Source organism: Sylvia atricapilla, chromosome 5 (assembly GCF_009819655.1).
Source record: "Sylvia atricapilla isolate bSylAtr1 chromosome 5, bSylAtr1.pri, whole genome shotgun sequence".
Lineage (NCBI taxonomy): Eukaryota > Metazoa > Chordata > Aves > Passeriformes > Sylviidae > Sylvia > Sylvia atricapilla.
Genome location: NC_089144.1, coordinates 56,357,649 through 56,379,417, shown reverse-complemented (window position 1 = coordinate 56,379,417; position 21,769 = coordinate 56,357,649). Strand labels below are relative to the sequence as shown.

General features: G+C 40.1%; 1 protein-coding gene across 1 annotated transcript in view; it reads right to left on the bottom strand.

Moving 5' to 3' along the window:
• The window catches only part of VWF (von Willebrand factor), a 119,057-nt gene that overhangs the window by 53,342 nt on the left and 43,946 nt on the right, over positions 1-21,769 (bottom strand). Inside the window, exons 19-27 of the mRNA XM_066319577.1 lie at positions 16,145-16,248; positions 12,829-12,967; positions 11,207-11,341; positions 7,718-7,867; positions 6,939-7,079; positions 5,241-5,360; positions 4,532-4,688; positions 3,807-3,965; positions 2,754-2,889 (exon numbers count right to left, since the gene is read on the bottom strand). Coding sequence (XP_066175674.1) covers positions 2,754-2,889; positions 3,807-3,965; positions 4,532-4,688; positions 5,241-5,360; positions 6,939-7,079; positions 7,718-7,867; positions 11,207-11,341; positions 12,829-12,967; positions 16,145-16,248 — 1,241 coding nt within the window. The remainder of the gene's footprint in view (positions 1-2,753; positions 2,890-3,806; positions 3,966-4,531; positions 4,689-5,240; positions 5,361-6,938; positions 7,080-7,717; positions 7,868-11,206; positions 11,342-12,828; positions 12,968-16,144; positions 16,249-21,769) is intronic.

The following is a 21,769-nucleotide window of genomic DNA, read 5'->3' as shown; positions in this document are numbered from 1 at the left end:
TACAGCAACCTACAAGCCATTAGTGGACTGAACTGGCTGATCTGGTTTGCTTCACAAGGAATCAAAACATGAGGCAAACTGCAGGCAACTAACACCAAGTAAAATCAAAGTAGGAGAGGTATTTTACCTCTGATATGACTCAGCAAACTGTGCAGGGGCCAGGTTTACACAGATTTTAACCTTACTGAAATTAACAATATTTTTTTCTACTTCTAAAGTGCTCTATATTCCTGGTTTGGGGTGGTTTTTTTTTTTTTTTTTTTTTTTTTTTTTTTTTCCTTCCCCTGATTTCATTTTCATTTGGATACAGCTTTGGTACATGTTTATCCTTCACTGTTTCTTATGTCTCTCTTACCTTCCTATTGTTTACCATGATTTCCTTTTCAGTCCAGTTTCTTTTAGTAAATGCTTTATTTCAACCATAGATGTCATCTCTTTTTAGTCCTATGTCTTCCCTCACAATTTTAACTCACCTCCATTAGTATATTTTCCCTTTCCCCTTTCCAGATCAGCTCCCAATTTTCTTTTCCTCCCCTATCTCCGCCTTTTCCACTATTCATCCTTTTGCACCACCATGAGCTTTTTCACCTCTGTCACCCTCCACCTTTTATGAACTCATTTATAATTTATTCATCTTTAGCAAGTCTTTAACACTTCTGCCCTTCTAATTCCTGGATGCATGTTTCTCTTTACTTCCTAGAATCACAGAGGGGTTTGGGCTGGAAAAAAATCTTTAATGTGTATCTAGTTCAAATCTCCTGCAATGAGCAAGGACATCTTCAACTAAATCATGTGGCTCAGAGCCATGTCCAGCCTGACCTTAAATATTTCCAAGGATGGGACATCCATCACCCCTCTGGGCAACCTGTGCCAGTGTTTTACCAACTCTTTTGTAAAAAACTTCATCCTTATATCTAATATAAATTGAACATCCTTCAGCTTAAAACCATCACCTCATGTTCTGCCCCAACTGGCCTTGCTCAAAACTTTGCACCCATCTTTCTCATAGGCTGAAGAGCTGAAAGGTCACAAAGAGATCTCCCCACAGCCTTCTCTTCTCCATCCTGAAAAATCCCATCTCTCTGCCTTTCGTCACAGTAGAGTTGTTCCTGCCCTCTGACCAGCTTCACTTCTCAGAGAAAAGAACGTGACAGCACTCAGGCAAAGGGTGGAACAGAACTAGTACATATATTCTCCTTGTCTTACTGGACAGTCCAAGGAATAGAGTAGGAAAAGGTTACAAAAGAGCAACCACCAAAAAACACTTGCTTTCACTGCCAGAGAAAATCCAGGAGGTACAAAACTACATGAGTCAGTACTGGAAGAAGGTGCCATTTTCCAGGAAAATACCTCACTTTACACGTGGCATCTTCATTTAAGCTCTTTTAATTTAAGCGCTATGTTCTTCTCAAGCTCATTCTAGTGTCTTCTTAATTGTGAATGCACAGCTACTTTTGGCATCAACATACAGAAACAGAAGATTTATTATTCTAACCCTAATATGAATGAGACTCTTCTAGTTTCCAATTTCCTTTGGATGTTTGCTATGAAGTTCATTTTTGTGCAATATTTTCTATTGTTTGTACAGATGGTGTAGGCATCTAAATTAGGTGACAGCTATGCAAAAAGATGTTTCCCTAGTGAGGTAAGTTTTCCTAATGTTCTGAAATCTTTTGTGAGCAGCAGCCAGTGTATCAACATTTAAGATAAATTATTATTAAGAATTACAAAATTAGAGAAAAGAGACTCATTTAAGAAGACTCTTTTTTGACCTTTTGATGGAATTCAGGGCTCTTCACGTATATTGTTAAAAAAGTATGTATTTAATTGATCCACCTAACAGTCTCTTGCCCTGGGTTTATAGCTCAGCTGCACACTAGCGCTGGCTAGAGACCAGGAATAGTAAGTTTGTACCCATTCTGAGCTTCTGTGAGGTTCAGGTTTGGAGAGAAGATGTTGGTCTGGGCTAATAGCTGCTGCAGTTTTACAACTCAGTTTCCATTAAATATGATGAATTTACAAGTGGGAAAACTCTCTTTTATTCATGGCATTATAAGTCACAAGTGAAAATATCTATCCATGGTTGAGACATCCAGAGAATGAAAAAGTTCCAAAATATGTCACAGGGCATTAAACAAAATGCAAAGAGTCTCTGCTGCATTGCAGCTGAAGACCCTCATCCTGCACAGTGCACAGCATCACACTCCCTGTCATTCATTTCATCCTATTTGGAAATGCCTGTATGCAGGCTCAGACCACAGGTATCACCTTAATAGCTCATGCAAATTGGTTTTCCAGTAATGGGACAAAATTCCAACTGCTAATAATCTCAGCAAGTTCTAGACTGAGTGTACATTCAGACCTTGCACTACACACAAGAATTTTTTAGCGCTGGAAGAGGAAAGGAGTCTGACAGCTTTATTGATGTTGAATCACACATTGCACAAAAAGAAGTGAAACGTCTGAAGCCACTAAGGCCACCTACACATGGGAAAAGACCTTTTTTGAAAGGAATTTATGGATTTCACTTGCTTCAATTCAACTGACATACTCTAATCCCTACTGCTGTCATTGAAAACTTCAGCTCTAGGTTCTCTGTGAAGGAGTATTGACATAAAAGATAGTTTCCAAGCTTCTTTTTGAGTGGTATATTTAAAGTTACATCCATGGACTTATTCATGAGGATGTTCTTCATCCTTGACCCTTCATCCTACACAAGAGGGATGCTGGTTCCCTGCACAACCCCATCATACCAAGATTGACAGTGCTGCGGATCATCTCTGTTCAAAACTACTCTCCTTCCATGTGGGATCCTGTCATCTCCAACTGCACACACGGGACAGTCTTCTGGACTGACACAATCCAGGGACACCTCATCAAGTATTTTCCCTGTTTCAAAAGAGCAGAGCAGTGTAAAGATGCCAGTTGTCATGAACTGTAAAACTAATCACAGGGTTAAAAACTAAACAGTGCTTCTGAGGTGGGCTCAAACCTCCTGAATACTCTGCTTCGTGCTGCAGCCACTGCCAACTTGACACAGAGAAGTATCTCCTTTCCTCAAAATGGCTTTTATTTAGATATTGAAAGCACCTAACCCAGTGTACAACCTGCAACAGCCAGCACCACACAAAAGGCAAATATATCTCTACAACAAAGCCTGGAAGATGTCAGGAGATTCGTGACATCAGGGGGAAGTAGCGCTTTCCATTGTTCATGTATATTATTTATTTCTCCTCCTATTCTCTACCTTGTTCTGACCAGAAGAACCAGGGCCCAGAATAGCTACTTGGGGTCTTAAAATAATTTATTTGCTTCCCTTCCTCTTTTTCTTGTCCCTGTCCCATATTGCCTGCATTTTTTTTTCCTCTCCCTTTTCTACTAGGTAGTTGTTGGAATAGTCCTCATGCTCATGGGAGGATGCCAGTTGGGCACTCTCAGGAGCATCTCAGAGGTAATAGGCAGGTGAAGGCAATGGGCTTCAGTGCTGTAGCTGAAGCAGAGCATTTTATCAATTTCCAGCACAAATTCATATCCTACTTTAACCACAGAGTCAACAATCTCTGTTGCCACACAGCCTCTAATCCTCCAGTCTCATCAAGCTGTTCCCATCCTCTCACTGGCAGGGGTTCATCCTCCTCTTCTGGGCACCACTTCATACCCTCCACACACTATGCCCATTTCACAAACCCAAACCAAGATGCCCAACCACCTTCTTCCTCAGGCAGTAAGCAATTGTGGTGAAAACACACCAGTGAACCTGTTAAGAAGAAGAAATGCTGTTTAAATAAATCAAAAGATGGACTTACCTGGAGGACAGTGCACATGGCATCCTTCCACACACTGCAGAGGACACTCCAAAGCCTGGGAGTGTTGGCATGTGACAGGACAAGCAGGTCCACAGCTGTTATATCTCCATTCACACTGATAATCTAATTCCTGTTTATTCAGGTCCTCACAGCTTTGTGCTATGCAGGGACAGAATCAGAGGCAAAGAAAAAAAAAAATTTAAACCAGAGTGTATCTCCACTATGCCTCTCAGAATTATGGCACCAAACATTGTACAAAGCGGACCACTTATATGTAGAAAAAGAAAGATTTCCACTTTTAAATAAATATTTTTTATTTTTACTACATTGTTTGACTAAATCAGGACAGGTCACCTCTTCACACTTTTATCTTCTTTTTACACAATGAAATACTTGCTCTAGATCAGAAATTAGGGTTGATAATAGCAAGTGCAGCACAACCCCAAACTGTAAACTTTAACTAATATATATGTACATATATATTACAGAAACTACTTCTTCCTCTAGATTTTGTACCACAGGCTATTACATCTCCTAATGGGTGGAATGGGTTTTCCCAGGTACAGAAATAGAGCAGGGGGTGGAAGTGTCAGAGGGAGCTGTTAGCCCAGCCTCATTGACACAGAATTCTGTGGATGTCAGTGGGAGCAGAGCTCAATCTGACCAGTTTGAGCCAAAACCTTGTACGTTTTCACCCAGTTCTGCCCCAGGTTTTCTGTACTCACGGCACAGAGCTGGTGACCTCCAGTGAACAGGAACCCCTTTCTGTGCACAGGTGTGCGCGTAGGCTGCGATGGTGTCACAGAAACACGCACAGTCCCCAACAGACTCACAAGCACAAGTGTCATACAGGCAAATGTCAATGTAGGGCTCTGGATTCACCTACAAGAGAGACACAGGGCATAGGACACTCTGAGTCCCTTCATCTCCTTCCTGTATGCATCGTTAACCTTCAGATGGCTTGGCTGCTCCACATGCCAAGGGTCAAGGCGCCACATAAATCAGTGCAAATCTTCCTGCTGATGTCAGCAAGGATTGCAGTTTGTGATCACTTAATATTTTTAAGCCTTGTTCCCATCCCTCTCATGCAGCAGTTTGGGTATAACACAGCCTGAATGGCATTGCATTGGCTCAGCTTCCCCTTCCCTCAAATCTCAACCCTTAAGCTTCACTTCTTGTGCAGTCTCTGGACTGTACAGTAAAATTTCCCTTGGGAAGAAGGTACTTCATAGCTTAATAGGTGCATTTTTCCATAAACATGCATTTTCCCATAGAGCATCAGCTACAGGACAAGGTGAGAAATGAGAACACCAGCCAGCCTCCACCAAGTCCAACGTGTTGTCAGCACAACCACACTTTTTCCCTCAGCTGTAATCAATGCCAGTACAGATCATGCAGCATTGAAGAATGTGAAACATGTGACCCAATACTCACCAATTTTCTGCATTCTTCAAAGACACTTCCAGACAAAATGCTGCATGATGTTTCTACCATCATCTGCTTCACTATGTTTCCACCGCACAGTGGAGACATCAAGGTCTGTTCCAGGTTGGGCTTAATATTTTAAGAGACAAGCAGAGACTGCATTAGCTTTGTCTTCAGGACCTTGAGACTCTTCAAATTGGAGTAAGACTCACTAGCAAAGGAAATTGTTTCTCTGAGTAAAATTTCAACCTGTTGTACAACACACACAGATCCTGCTGCAGCAGAGCAGATCACCTCCTTGATTTTCTCCAGCTATTAATTATACCCTGAAGTTTTAACTCAAGCCTTTAGATGACCGACTGTACCAAACTTCCATCCTGACCAATTATCATCCACAACTCCTCAGAAGGTCCATGAGACTTAAAAATATGATTTGATTTCAGCAGACAATACACAATGCCACTGCTGAATAAAAATAGCTCACTAATCTTCTCTTCTCCCATTTAATTAATCTAAGAATGAAGAGCACAAGTATTGACATGGAACTCAACACAGCAACACCCTGCAGGTCCTGTCCTGTGACACTGAAATGAGAAGCTGCTCCTCAGTCTGACCCTGTGGCCTCCTCAGGACTGCAACTTTTTACTGTGCTTCAATCAAGTCAAATGAAAAAAGTGACATTCAGCAAGGTAATATTGTGGCTATGTCACACTTGCACATAATTAGCAAATAACCCAGAAGATTTCATGTGATCAAGAATAAATGCTTCAGTGTAATTTTCTGGTAATTTAAATCTTGTAAGAAAAGATCTAAAAAAGTCTTTTTCCACCCCCCCCCCACCCCACCTCTGATCACTTGTATAAATTTTCAAGAAAAAAAAGCATCAGCTGAATGAAATGCTGTGTTTTACAAATGTCAAAACAAGTTGTTTTCAAGGTGTTTCCTTGCACATATCACTTGTAAATACTTTGGGCTTTGTTTATCAGCTGCATACAAGTTTATTATTCAATTTCATTCTTTCAAAACTCTGTATTTGGAAAATAGGAAGTAGACGCCTATGTGTAATATAATTAGTATCCCAAGAAATGTCTGGCACTAGGACATAGATAACACTTTCAGAAAGCAGCTACCCTCCCCAAAATTCATATGCAATGATGGATGGCAATAAGGTTTCCTATCCCCTCCTGTATCCTGCTTTTTCTGCTCAAACCTTTCCAATCTGAAAATAAAAACAGAATACTCTTTACTTTAAAAAAAAGGAAATCATATAGAAAGAAATTAACCTGTACCATTCCATGATTTGTAATGGACAGACTAAGATTTCGAATACAGAAATTTGAATAGGAAAAAAATGACACTTTTATCCAGACTCCCCCTGACTAAAAAATGCAGCTATTTTTTTAGCTTAAACTCTAAAATGAGATTTCCAGTGGTAGCTGGATTTCAAGCATCTGGGTTGGATAACTCTAGGAACAGTCCCTAACCATACAAATTGGCTATTTTAACATTCCTCTGAAGCCAAGCAGCCCAGAAGCTTTACATAAGTTAATTGACCTTTTACCAGATTAAAATAAATAATATTATTTGGCAAAAACATGGGGGAAGGAGTTAATTTCTACTTATTTTAATCCTTTCAAAGCTCTTTGTCCAGTCTTCAGTGATACTGTAATTCACACTAATTAGCTTTTACAGTTCATTCACAATCACCTTTACAACATCAGCACAGCGAGAATTAACTTTCCAAGAATTCCCAAAGTCAACTGGATCTACTTCAATATGTTCACTGCTGCTGGTCAAATCATTGTTTTGGATTCCATCAAAATTTCCACACAGACCACACACTCGATCCTTGCAGGGAAAGAAACACAGAAAGCATTAATGGTACATCTTAGGGTTTTGTTAAGAAGCCTTTTTAGCCTGGTGCCCTAATGCCATGAGGTTTAAAAACTGAATTACCCACAGCCTTGTCGAGGCCACTAAAACAGACACAATCTCTCCCACAGAATGGGTAGCTCCCATTCCCACTCTGCTTTGCTGAAAGCAGGACCTTGTGGCTCCCAAGGACTCCAGAAAGCAGGACTGCTCTAATCAGCAGTGCCCAGTGGCTCTGTTTGGAGTGTGTCCCTACAATCTCATTTTATTTTTGGAGATCACTGGCCTATCACCATCACCAGCAAATCTGGCTCCTTATGCTGCTCTTCTTGCATGCAGAAGAAACTCCTCAAGGCATGGTTATTCTGAGGCCCCATAGCACCCATCTTTTCTGTCATAACTCATTTGCAATGACCCAGGATTTGGCCCTTATAGTTGAACAACCAGTAAAATAAGGCAGTGCTATAGTATTACCAAACAACCCCTCCATGTTTGAACAAGTGCCTAATTTCCATGAAAATCTAGATTTAAAAAAAAAAAAAAAAAGTTGTTCCCCAGGGACAGGTTAAGTGCATTCTTTAGTGAGAATAAGAAGTGAAACAAAAAATACTTACTTTGAAATTGCCTTTTAAGATAATGGAGACTCCCATGGCCAGGTCCCAGGTCACAGTTATCCTTTTGCCCAGTAAAACAATGTAATAACGGCCAGATTTGATGACATCTAAATTATCATTTTCACCCTTAGGAGGTACCCTGACATTTACCTGAATGAGAGAAACACAAAGTGCTATCAGCACTTTCTCTAATTATTATTTAAGGTAGGTGATTTTCCCAGTGGGACACATTAACAGGTGCCTCAAACCATGCTGCTCTCCAGAGAGTTTCCGTACACTACCAAGATGTTCCAGAGAAAATCAGAAATTTGGGATACAAGTACAGTATTTCAACCTCATCCCATTTTCAAAGTCTTTGAATGTGGTCCCAGGGTACAACACACAGATGTCAACATATGAAGCAGGGCTGCTAAAGACAGGGTACACTCAGTTAATTACCAGTTTAGTATTGGTCACTAGTTCACTGAAAAATTACATGTTGGCTTGGGCTTTTTATATTTCAGCTTTTTAGAAAACTTAACAGTTCTGTTCTTCTGTTTCCAATGTAATGAGAACAGAGTGACCCAAACATATCAGTGGTCTCTGAAAGACCAGTCTTATTCTGGAGTCAGAAAGGACTTTCTTCCCAACCAACTACACCAACAGGAAAAATCCAGAGAGATTTCTTTCAGTGTCTATTCATTTTTTCCATCACTTGCCCTTCCTGTGTGTGCCTCTTTCTTTTTCCATCTGGCTGCAAATTCACTGCCTCGAGCTACTAAGAATTTAAGAGATTAATTTAAAATACTCTCTTTCACACCCCAATCCCCTTTCAACGGGAACTCTAATAGGAACATTAACCACATTTGGAAAGAAAAGTCTGGCATGGCTGTTACTTTAAGCACCATTAATGCATTAACTGCTTAGTTCTGGAAGAGGCAGATGAAAACTTTCAATCTGTACGAATAGCAATTAACGTAAGGGGGAAAGTAGAGCCAGAAATCATTTGCTCACTCCCCTATTTTGCGAGCAAAATATTTCCTTATCCCACTATTCTTTCTTGCTCAATTCAGTAAAAGTTCAGCACCATAATTCAATTCTTTTAATCTCTGAGTTATCATCAGAAACATTTATCACAGATAAGAGAGTTTACATCTTCCATGGATTTCCTAAACCAGGTTTTCAATATCTTTAGGGAAGATACTAAAAGATATTTTAGGTACTGAAGGCTTTTTAACTTTCTCTTATGCTGAACATATTACTACACAGTATAGTCACTTGACCACTTAAAATTCTAGAACAGTCTTTGTCTTTTCAAATTCAAAGGGTTCCAATAAACAGAAGAGGACAAAGTTTAGCTGGGAGGTTGACCTAAATTACAGAATTTTTATGTTTTTGGAGGCTCTTTTCCCAACCGTGAAGTCATAAACTTTTGACCTTGCAAACTTGCAGATTTGTTTCAGAAAAGTAAAAATTATTTCTTTTTTTAAAAACTGTCAGTCACAAATGTAACATGTGAATTAAACCCCCATTTACCAGCAGCAGTAGAAGCTATTCTCAAAACATACCATCTTCAAACAGTGCTAATTGAAAACATTTTAATGGCCAAAAAATAACTGATTCTTCTGCTTGCTTCTAAGGATTCTTGCAGAAAAAGTGTAGAAAGTCATCACTGAATAAGAATTTGCCTAAGAGTCTCCATGTCAATTGGTTTTCCTTAATGACTTTTTTGGTTGTTGTTATTTCTAAGCAAACCTGCTACAGATATTATTACACTGAGCCTTAAGTTCTCTGAAAAGACAACTAAAAATTCACTCAAGGTCATGCGGACAGTGCTGTAACACTTACAAGGTCTTACAAGGACAAACTCTCTCAGGAACCAAACAACCTCTGATGCTGGAGCTGCTGGATGTCTAAATCACCTGCTGTTTTTTCTGGCCCTTTCTTACATATCCAAATGGAATCTCAGCTTTTCAGAAAATCTGTCACCTAAAGAAGCTTTCAAAGTCCAGCTCAGTGGAATGATCCCTGCACTGCTATTACCCTCATCCAAGCTGGTGAGTCTTTAGCAGTAGAAATAAATAATTGGACAATACGTCTTGTGTTCATTCCTGCAGCACCCAAAAAGCTTGCATGGATCCTATGCTGTCAAGGTGCAATGCACAGATACCTTTAATAAAGGTCATGTTTTTGTCTTCCTGCCAAGGCTCAGTGGCCATTGGCAGGCAATTCCAAACCTGGTAGAGCTTTGTCTGTTTACCCAAAACAAGGCTAATGTAGATTGGTTTCACGTTTCACTGGGAACATTCTTGCAAATCTCTGGTTGAGATGCCAGCTCAGAGCACAGGACTTCTGAAAAAGCAGTGACTGAAACAATAAACCATGGCAGCTCTGCAATGGTTGAGCTCACAGGCAGCATGAATTGTTACAGTGCTCAGGGCAAAGGGCTGAACTCTGCCCTCTGGAAAGCTCTTTTCCTGCTCGGAAGGGACATGGGAGGTGGAAGTGATTCTTGGTCAATTCTTCCATGTTTGTTGGTAGCCAAAGGGTGGAAAAAGAAGAATATAGTCAGGTAGATATTCCATCCAGCAATTTGACTGGGCAAAGCACAGCTGACATTTCAGTATCAACTTGTTTGAGCAGTGACTCTTTTTATTGTGCATGTGTGCTCAGTCCCTCAGATTGCTAAATTAGCTCTGATGTTTTAGTAGCCACAGGTCAGTCATTTCTTAAGCCTACCTTGCACTTCAAGTTGCTGCAAACAGGCTTTGACAAGAAAAGCCTATGTTCTCATTTTTAGAAAGGGTCTGGGGCACCCAATATATATGAAGGATGTGGTGCTGCTGGAATGAGTCCAGAGAAGGCCATCAAGAAGATCAGAGGGCTGGAGCACCTCTGTTGTGAAAACAGACTGAAAAAATGGGAATTGTTCAGCGTGAAAAGAAGAAGAAAAGGCTCCAGGGAGACCTTACTGCAGCCTTCTAGTAGCTAAACAGGCTACAAAAGAACTGGAGAGAGACTCCTGACAAGGGCTAGGAGTGACAGGACAAGGGGCAATGGCTTCTCACTGACAGAGAGGAGGTTTAGATTGGACATTGGGAAGAAATTGTTCCCTGTGAGGGTGGTGAGGCCCTGGCACAGGTTTCCCAGAGCAGCTGTGGCTGCCCCATCCCTGGCAGTGTTCCAGGCCAGGCTGGATGGTGCTCTGAGCAACCTGGGACATTGGAAGGTGTCCCTGCCTATGGCACGGGAGTAGAACTGGGTAATCTTTCAGGTCCCTTCCAACCCAAACCATTCTATGATTATCTGAGACAAACTGACTGGCACCAAGCAGAAATACCAAAACAGCATTATACCTCTGGAAGCAAAATGGATAAATATAATCCTGCTAATCTGTTCATTTTATGATCAAGAACTGAGTGTGATGTTATTCATGTCTCAGCTTACTGTACAATCTGAAATTCTTTTCCTAAAAAAATAGGAAGGAAAGAGAAAAGAAAGAGTACATACATTTCCATTAAGCAGTTCTATTTCCCCTCCTTCATACATGATGATAACCCTTTTGGTGCACTTTTCTCCAGTGAAGCCACAACCTTCATTTGAAATGAGTACCTGGAATGTTCCAGAGTCACCCTTGCAGAAATCCTATCAGAAAAGAAAATAAATGAGTCGTTAATGCAGAGTATTTGAAAAACATACAGGGACAAACACAGAGAAAAAAGGAGCCTCAAACAACACTGTGTAATCTATGGTCAATAGGATATATATCTGGCATGCCAACTGTTCCCGTGTTCATTTAGTTTATGCTTAGCACTGATATTCATGTGTTCCATTCCTTAAAGAGCGAGGCACACTTTGCCAGTGACATACACATGCATAATCTGGAGAGTATTTTCTGACAGGGATAATCCACAATGTTACAGTATCTGTCATATTTAAAGATGTAGGATGGGCACAGGGCATATCTGAATACATGCATAGCTTAATGTATTGATTTTCTTATTAAGTCTTATTTCTGAGATCCTTGGAGAGTTCATGCTACGTTTATATGATGACATATCTCTCTGGCCTTTTAGATTTTATTTTTTGGTTGTGTTCATTTTTTTCAGTACACACTTGTTAAGAAAAAAGGCCCTGTGTGGAGCTCCTTGTGTCTGTCATTTAAAGAAAACAGATCTAAATTCCATTTTAAGTAGTTTTGTAGTGGCATATGGTATTGCTGCCCATAAGACCTTTACAGAGTAGTGGCAAAGCAATCACTCAAACATAATCCAGCTGGCATCAAGGTGGGGGTATATTTCAAAGAGCTAGGCAGAGGCAGGTTAATCACACTTTTCTAAGAACTGCAAGGAGGAATGTGCCTCATGAGGACTCTGTGGGGAAAATAGCAGCCCACCCAAGAAACATGTCACACTGTAACTGCAGAACATTGTTGTCATCAATCAACAGTGAAGCCATCTAGTTTTAGATCAAATTTTCATGTAAGTCCTTGTTTGCACAGACATTTCTAAATACCTGATAATTTGCATGTAGATAAAACTTTATTTTAGTTAACTTTCAATTCTGGCTGCTTCCACAAACCAAAATTTGGTTTTAGTGTGCTCTGCCTTTATCGCCTTCTCCTCTTTGCTGTGAGGAAAATGGATGCTGTCAGGGGACTCCAGGCAGGTGGAGCATGGAACAAGACAGGGACCATGCTGAAGGGAATGAACAGAGCCTGTGCTCTGGGTGCATTTAGGGAAGTTTCACTGAGTATTCCTTGTCTCACTCAGCCAGACAGCAAGCTACCACTCCAGGATAAAGATGAAAAGAAGAAAACATTGATTTATGGATAGCCACAATTCCATTCTAGAGATGGGATTCAGGCAGCTCTGCTCTGTGCCAAGGTGCTCTCATAAGGTTCTCAATGGCCAGCTGGACACATGAGAGCCTGATTCCTATAGAAGACAAGGCACTCTTCAAAATTCTCAAGACATCTCTGAAGACATCATTAAGCTCTATTCTTCTCTACTATACATCTGGCTTGGTAATTAGAAATGGTTAACCATGATTTATCCAAACACTGGGCTTCTCACCTGGTATAGAACTCTTTTTGTATGATCAGGCAGCTTTAGTATTTGATATGCTCTTACCTGAGCTAGCACATATTGGCAATTTCCTGGAAACTTGTATTTCAATCCATCAAATGTCAAGTAATGAGCTGTACCAATAGCAGTGCAGGTGCCATCACAAAGATTTTTGGTGCACTCCCACTTCCTCCCCTGGCACACGCTGTAACAGGGAAAAGCAGGCAGTGACAGTTGTCCTTAATGTAAATAACAAGCAAGATAATGCAAAGTGTTTTGGGCAAAGTGAAAGTGCCACAGTCTCTGCCTCCAGGAGCTCTCTACCACCAGATGAGAGGCTCTCTTATTAACATAAATCAGCATATGGCAGCAATGGGTACATAAATCCAAATAATGCATTAAGATTAAATTAATAAGGGTGTGTTTCTCTGTTTCTTACAAGCTGCATGTAGGACTGCATGGTTTGAATTTCCCTGTTAGAAAATGGGTCAGGACAGAGTTTGCTGGAATATTCTTTTATACCAGAATTTTATCTAGGATATGCTGCTCTGCTCCAAGTACCCTTTCAGCAAAACAGAGCACCCACCACCCTTGCCCTTTTCCAGAGGTATCCTGGAGGATCACAGCCTCACTACAAAAGCTGCAAATGTGAAAGGGGAACTTACCCTTGACATCCACAGGCTTTTGATCAGTGAAATAAATTGATTTGCTAATTAGCAAAGGACTGAACAAATAAAACCCCAAATCAGTAGAGAATGGAATAACATTTGATACCATATCAAATAATAATGATTTAATAATTAATAAGCAATAAATTGCTGGAGGATGGCAAAACATTCATCCACTAAATGCTCCATGAATGCACATGGACATCATCACTGCCCCAGGAATTTTCTAATCAGGCTTTGTGAGGGCAGGGAAAGAGGAATTCTATCCATGCTTTACAGACATAAAAATTCAGGGATAAAAAATTTGAAGTACTTTCCTAAGATCAAATTGCTACCCAAAGAAAAAACTGGGCACTGAACTGAATTCTCTAATAATGCCTTAACCTGAGCTGAGATGTTATTTAATCTTGGTAACATTTCACATCATAACAAATATTGTACAAGGCATTTTCTTCAAAAAATGAAATTTCAGTAACACAAAACCTCTTGCCCTTTCTCCTCTACGAATTCTCTGCTAACAGCTAGACAAGAGCATGATTTTGTAAATACTTGCATGGATAGATTATAAAGGACGTGGGGTGGTTAAATTCAGATTAGAAAATTTCTGCTCTGCACTGCTGCACAAGTGTGATTCCAAAATTTTCATTGACCTCCACAATGAATTCCCAATACATTGCATAACAGAAGGTTTGCCACTGGCTTAGGCTTGGAGACATTCCGTTGTTCATGAATTAGGGTCTCCCATATGTCAAGTCGAATGTAAATGCCAAATCTGACACCTCTGGCTCATATATTGCCTTTGCAGGTGTTCACATCTGGCTAAGAACAAGTGAGAATGAGAACTCCTGCAACAGCAGTACAAAAAGCAAAAACAAAAGAAAAAGAAGATCTCGACTTCCAAAACGCAGACTCTCAATCCTTATTAAGTCTCAAAGCAATAATAATTTCCTATATCACTTTCTAAATGACATTTGACTTGATATTTTCTGAGAACTATCAAGAAACTTTTCAAAGTCATGTAGATCAAAAAAGCCCTAATGATATTTTTGAAGGGACCTTATCTCCGATTTTACTTTCACGTTCATGAAAAACACCCAAAATTTGAGAGAGAATTTTTTATCAATGAGAAAAAGCCTGATTTCTAACAGTTCCTCAACCCCAATGTTAAAAGACATTCTAGGTATTTGAGGAAATATCATTTACAATGGTATTGCCAGAATTAACTGGGCAATTACAAGAATGAAGCAACATAGTTATGACTACTTTAAGATCAAAGATTATAAGAACAATTGAAAATAAAAAGGCTGATTGTGATTTTTGTGAGGAATCTTGTAAATTTCTTAACATTGAGGAGTTTCATGCTGTGCTCTTCTTGTTTCAATAAAATTTTATGGTGTCTGTTTTTCAGCTGAGTCACTTTTACCTAAATGCAATATAAACATGTTAGAGAATATGTACCTAGAGAATAAAATATCAAATTCTCCACCATCTTTTTCCCTTTCAAGCCTATTTTTCCCCAGGTTTAATAACAATATACAGATTCACTATGTTATATGCAATTGCAAAGGAAAGAAATGAAACAAAACACTGGGAGGTCAATATTTCCATAGAAAACCTTAATCGAAGGCTAACTTACACTAGTTAGGAGCAGTCTCACTAGTTAAAAAATACAAAACCTGAAATCACTCTTATTCAAAGAGCAGTATACCAAACAAAAATTGAGCCTTGGATTCTCCAGTGGTGCTGATTCTCTAACCCAACTCCACCTGGTCATACAGATGATGACAAACATTCCTCCTGGGGTTGCCACAAAGCTGGGCAGGGACATTTAGGGTAGAATGTATAACAGATTCTCAAATTTGAGTTCAGAAATCCCCCAGAATTTTCACACTGCTTGTGGCTGAATGTCCTACACCCTGGACTCTTGGAGCTCTGAAGGAAAGAGCCAGCATTCCCCCCACACACACGGAAAAAAAAGCACCTCCAGGGTAGGCAATGTGCTGTGCAGGAGAAGCCAAAATGGCCCACTTTACTTTACCAAAGACTGTGTGCAGAGGGCTTCCCTCCATGCAAATTGAGCAGCCCAGAACACCTCTTTGTACTTAAAAGTACTTTTCTAGCAACCAAGCAGGACAATGGTGAAAGACATGGAGTGCTTACTCTTTCTTCTAGTTTTTCATCTATTTTCATCTCTTTCAATATATCAATGGATAGAGCACTCTTTAGAGATATAAGAGGATGACCCTCTCTCCTCCTAATTTTATCATTTGCCTGAAGAGCTCCTATCATATTATAGCTGGTGCATCCCACTCCTGGCTGAAAAGGGCTGATTTGAAAGGCCTTAGATAGCCAACAAAAAGGGAAACACAACAGCAAAGCTTAGTGACAAAGCCGAGGCTCCATTCCTCCCAGCCCAAAGCATATAGGTCCTAGATAAGTTGTTATCTTGTGTTGCAAAATCCACTATCCAGTGCCTACAGAGGAGTTGCACAGACACACAACTATTTGTAGGGCATGAGATAGAGCTTGCCAGACATTGCAAAGAGCTTTCTTGGAACTTTATGCAATATGCAAAGAGAATGTGCTGTCTGTGCAATTACTGTGCTGCAAAAACTGGTTTTCTAAAAAAGAGATCTGTTAAGCAAACAATATTTGTTGTTATCAGAAACACAGCAGGCCCCCTAAAGAGAGAAAACACCCTTCCAGTGGCTCACCAGGTGTTGCAGTCCTTAGTCACTGTTTCTCCCTTGGAATATTCTCTTCCATTGTGGAAGCACGGGCACCTCTCAGGAGCAACACACTTGTTTTCATGTCGCACCTAAGCGGAACACACAGTTTGTCACCACATGGGGCTTTTGGTACATGGCCATGTGCAGGGTGAGCAAGCAGCCAGGAGCAAGCACAGAACGTGAGGATGAAAAATAAAAGCAAGGCTGAAAGAAATAAAAAAAGGGATGAAGGCTACCCAAAGTAAGAAAGGTACAGTAGTACTATTAATTTTAGCCATTAGCATGAATAGAGCTGGAGGGGACACAAATCATAATCTTCTGGGTACGTAAATCACAGCTTGCTCCCACCATCTCAAGCTGCTGGGAGAATAGGCAACATTATAGAAGAATGTCACAATGAGAAAGTCCAGGATGCAGTGAACCAAGCTAACCTGAGTATAGAGAGCAGATGAACATCTCACACACAACAAATTGGAAAGGGGCCTACTAGAAAAGCAAAGGGCCCAGATGGACTAAAAATGGAAATTAGGACATCAAGGAGACCAGAAGTACAGTGCCTGACCCACTCACATGCAAATGCAGGTTCTGTTGTCACAGACAACAGCCCCTTAGCAAAGCAAATCCTCTATCAACTCTCCTCTGAAAATTGCAGTAATCACTCACTTTCTTTCAAATCTCTAGTTATCTCCTGGAAGGCAGGATAAATATCAGTCCACTTGAGGTATTATTCTGCTCTCCCTGCAACAAGGCCTGTCACTGGGAAATAGGACATTATGCTCTGTCCATATTTTCAGATTCACCCTTCTGATCTGAATTTCCATTTGTACAACAACAAATCATTTGTCCCACTTAAAAAAAACCAAAACCAAACAAACAAAACTACAACCAAAGAAAAACAAGTAATGGCTCTAAACTATTCAGTTTTTATATTCTTTTTCTGTTTTATTTTTCTGTGATTACTTTACATTTTGAAGACCCCCTGTTTTAGAGAATCGAATATAACCAAAGCTGACTATCCTGACTTTTCACTCAATAGCAGTTCTGGCAAAGCCAAGATAGGTTTGGCTCTTGTTTCATGGAATACCAAAATGGAGAAGCCTTTCTCTTCTTCTCATTCAAAAGTCACAAAATATCACCTTCCCACTTTAAATTCTTTCTGCAAAATCATTAAAATAATTTCTTTTTTACCATTAAATATGGGCCAATGAGATCAATGTAGTCTGAACGCCAGGTTAATAAAGAAGAACAGCTTTGCCTTTTCCTATGGGGACCTAGAACTGCCACATGGAACAACTCATAAAAAAGATTTCACAGCCCAGAGACCCTTCCTTCACATACAGCTCCATGTGTTCTGTGGCTTATGGAGAGCTACATTATGCCAAATAAAATCACTTCAATAGAAGCAAGATGGAAACAAAGAAATGTTTTTTGAGATAATGAAGCTGCAGCTCTGCCTTCACCTTTACAAAGGATGCTGAGAAAGTCCAGAGAAGACCAGAAAGAAGAGTTTAATACCTTCTTTCCTTCCTTCCTGGTGGCATTTAGGAAAAAAGCATTTAGGAATATGATCTCACACTCATGGCTATGTTTCTGAATTTTTGCAGAGTGTTCAGCAACACAGTTCACAATACACTTGAGGGCTTGCCTCTGGATACAAAACTATGGATTAGACATCTGGTTAGTAAAATGAGAATTAGAACCTCTTCTCCTTGCTCCCTAAAAAACTGGTACGGATTGGTTTTATCTCCAACCAATCTCTGTGATGTAGTTTTATCACAACCAGCATAGCAGCTGTAAAACCACCAACAAAGAGGGAAGAGCACCATCTTGAGCGTTGACAGGGTGGGTGGGATTCAGCAAGCAGGGCACAAAAACCCAAAGTGGACTTCGATCAGAAGAATGATCACTTTTTTTCTGCAAAACTCAATGAATTATGATTTTGTTAACAGTAACACACAATCTACTGGGCCTATTAACACCCCATCCAAAATCTGGGGCACATCTGGCAGCCTGCTGCCATGCTGCACTACAAAGGACCATGTGGTGCTACTCTACAAGGCCAGGAGCACTATTCACAAGCAGCTGGATTTTCTGTGGAAGTCTCTCAATCCATCAATAGACTGCAGTTTGTACAGGAGATTTAGCAGTCCTGAGTGCTTGAGATGACAGGAGGCAGCAGTACTGGAGAGGCAACCTCAAGAAAATACAGAGGTTTATAATGAAAACATCACTTATTTGCACCATTAAAATCCCTTAGGATAATGCTCTGCATCCATGGGATTACAAGTGGTTGACTACCAGCTCTCCCATTACTTGGGGATCAAACAGAAATGTCTGTCATTTCCTTGCTCTGTTGTATTAATTGCTAAACCTTGAAAAATCTTGCAAAAGGAAGGACAATATTACAGGTTTCAGAACTTTTAAGATTCTTCTCTACCCACACTCATAAGGAGGTGATTGCTCTGCACTGGTGCAACCTCAACTTGAGCCCTGGGGGCAATTTTGGGCACTACAATATAAGAATCTAAAGCTGTTAGAGAGTGTCCAAAGGAGGTTATAAAGATGGTGAAGGGCCTGGAGTGAAAGCCACATGAGAAGCAGCTGAGGGCACTTGGTCTGTTCAGCTGGAGGAGACTGAGGTCAGAGCTTACAGCAGTTCTGCAGCTTCTTTGTGAGGGGAAGAGGAGGGGCAGGCCCTGAGCTCTGCTCTGTGTGACCAGGGACAGGACCTAGGGAATGGCTGGAGCTGTGTCAGGGGAGGGTTAGGGTGGATATCAGGAGAAGGTTCTTCACCCAGAGGGTGCTGGGGCACTGACCAGGCTCCCCAGGGAATGGTCACAGCCCAAGGCTGCTAGAGCTCCAGGAGCATTTGGTCAATGCTCTAGGGCACAGGATTGTTGGGGTGTCTGTCCAGAGCCAGGAGCTGGACTGGATGATCCTTGTGAGTCCTTTCCAAGTCAGGAGATCCTATGGTCCTCAAATCCATCTCAATGAACCTAAACTTTGAACTCTCTCTTGGTCAACACAATTTGATGAGTATCTCTGTAAAGGGAAACTCAGACATTGCTCTGCTCCTCCTCACACATGTGTGGATTTCAGTGCAAAGTCAGCCAAAGGTATGAAGAAGCATGGGGTTAAGTAAAGGAAGTGGGTCAGATCAGAACCCATAGCCAATAGGCTGTAGAATAAGAGACTGGGAAAGAAGGGACCTTAAAGATCACCCACTTCCATGGGCAGGGACACCTTCCACTAAAATCTGTGCCAGGGCCTCACCACCCTCACAGGGAACAATTTCTTTCATAAATTTTTGTTTTGACAACATCAGCCTCTTACTGTGCAAACAAAGACAAGTCAACAGTTAGAAGATCAAAATGTGCTGATTTACACTTGACTTCTCTTTCTTACATTAACTGCATGTCTCTGATGTTTATTTGACATGCCCACCTCCTCATGAAGACATTGTAACATAGGATAAGCCCACACTGAAAAATATACAGCAGAGAAATCAAAATAGTCAGGTAAATTCCAGTTGAAAACAGCAAGAAAAAAAAAGCCTTCCAAACTTTTCTGGTTAAGATGTTTAGGGTTTGTATTTTTATCCTTTTTCTACTAATGTATCAAAGTTTTAGAAATAGTTTTATTTCACCAGTCAGAATGAAATAAAATATTTAATTTAAATTTTAAACTTTTAATTTTGTGTCAGTTGTTGGGAATAGAAAGAAAGTAATTTTCTAGCTTTGAAGTGTCTGGATTTTGTGCTCTCTGATTGTTCTGCTCCTCACTTTCCCCAGAAAGGTGGTTAACACTCCATTTGTATATTTATTAATATTTTCCAATGGGAAAAACTGAAAAGCAGTAAACTAATCTGAGAAAGCATATTTTTCCCCACACTTCTGCACATATGTTATGATTTCTCTTTTCTGCTGTGCAAAAGGGTGACAAGTACGGAGAATTTCCCACCTTCCAGATGATCAAAGACAGAAGAATTATTTTTATGACATATTGAACATTTGTATTTGCTATAAATCAAAACAGTATAAAATAATAAGTCAAGATGAATTAGGAAACTTATTTTTCAGTTGAAAGAAATTAGGTTATGTCATAAAGCTAATAAGCTATCTGTGAACATTGATAACTTTCATATGTTACTGTACCACAAAAGTAAGAAAGCACAATTTCTTCCAGCATGATAATATGTGCAAATATTTATGGGAACACATGTTGAGTAACCTGTTACTTCCCAAAGACCTTCCTGCAAACAGCAGCTCACCTCTGTGAGTGCTTGTAAATTAGGCAGGATTACAGAACACCAATAAGGGAAACTGACCAGTAAAATGGTAATTCCTTTTCCCAGTCCCTTTATTGTTCACCTCGGTTGTACAACCCTAGGAAACACAGACTGTGACTTTGGTTTGACTGCATTGAGCTTTGTCTCTGTGCTCCCAGAATTTCTGTGTTAAAAAAGGACAGGACGGAAAGGAGATCCTTGTCACCATACCAAATCCTTCTTTAGTGAGGGAGCGCAAATCCTCATTGCAGAGTGCAGAAATCAGAAAAAAAAAGGACTATTTCAAACCTCATTGCACTGGGTGAGGAAAATGCTCTTTGAGAATGGGCTGGCAGCTCCTGTGGAGCCAGGGGTCAAACACAGGGCAAACAGGACGCATGTAAACAGGGACTGGGCTTGACCCTGACTTTTCATGACAGTGGTTACATAATCATCTCTCCATGGGCTTCTCCCATCGTGGCTTTGGTACATCTCATGATTTTTACTCTCTGTCAGAAGGGAAACCAACGAGAACAAGTAACTCGAGGCTGAGCTTAGTGAAGATTAAACGATACTGTCATCTAGTGGACAGAGAATTTATTTACTTTTTTTTTTTTTTTTTTTTTTTTTTTAATACTGAGCCTGATTCTTCAATTCAAAACCTGACAAACTGCCTTTTTGAACTCAGGGGTGTGTTTCACATCACTGCAAAGTCAGCTGGAGTTTCCAATTCCAAAAGGCCAAAGACTGCTCTGATGGCAACAGGTTTATGAAACAGTTGTTTGTTCCAACTTAACTGAAAAAGAGTAAGAAATACTGTACCAAACATGAAGGTTAATACTACTAACCTTGGCGCTTTTTCCTGTGGAGTAGTTGTTGTAATTTGTTTTCCACAACTATGTCAAAAGTGTACTATTACCATGTCCCAGAACTGAAACCAAAAATCTCAAACCTCTTCACTCAATCAGAACATTAGATGCAAAGAAAAAGCTGTTCACCTTGGAGCTCTTGGAATGTTACAAGTGCACAAGCTTTTCTAAGTTTCCTTATCTTGCTACTATTTAGGAATATTTTTCACTTAAGGGACAGACATTTACAGATTGAAATGTGAAAAGAAGCAACAAATTGTTTTTAAAATTGTAGTGAAAATTTATGGGTGACTTCAGATTCTGTTCTATTTCACCTCCAAGACATTTCACAAGCCTGAGTTTTTTGCCTAGAACTGGCATTTTATTCTAGATTTGAATCTATTTACATAAACATGTGTTTATCAGTAACATACAGCAGCAATGTTCAAAACACATGCTTATATTATTGCTAGAAATTACTGCATAATGAGAATT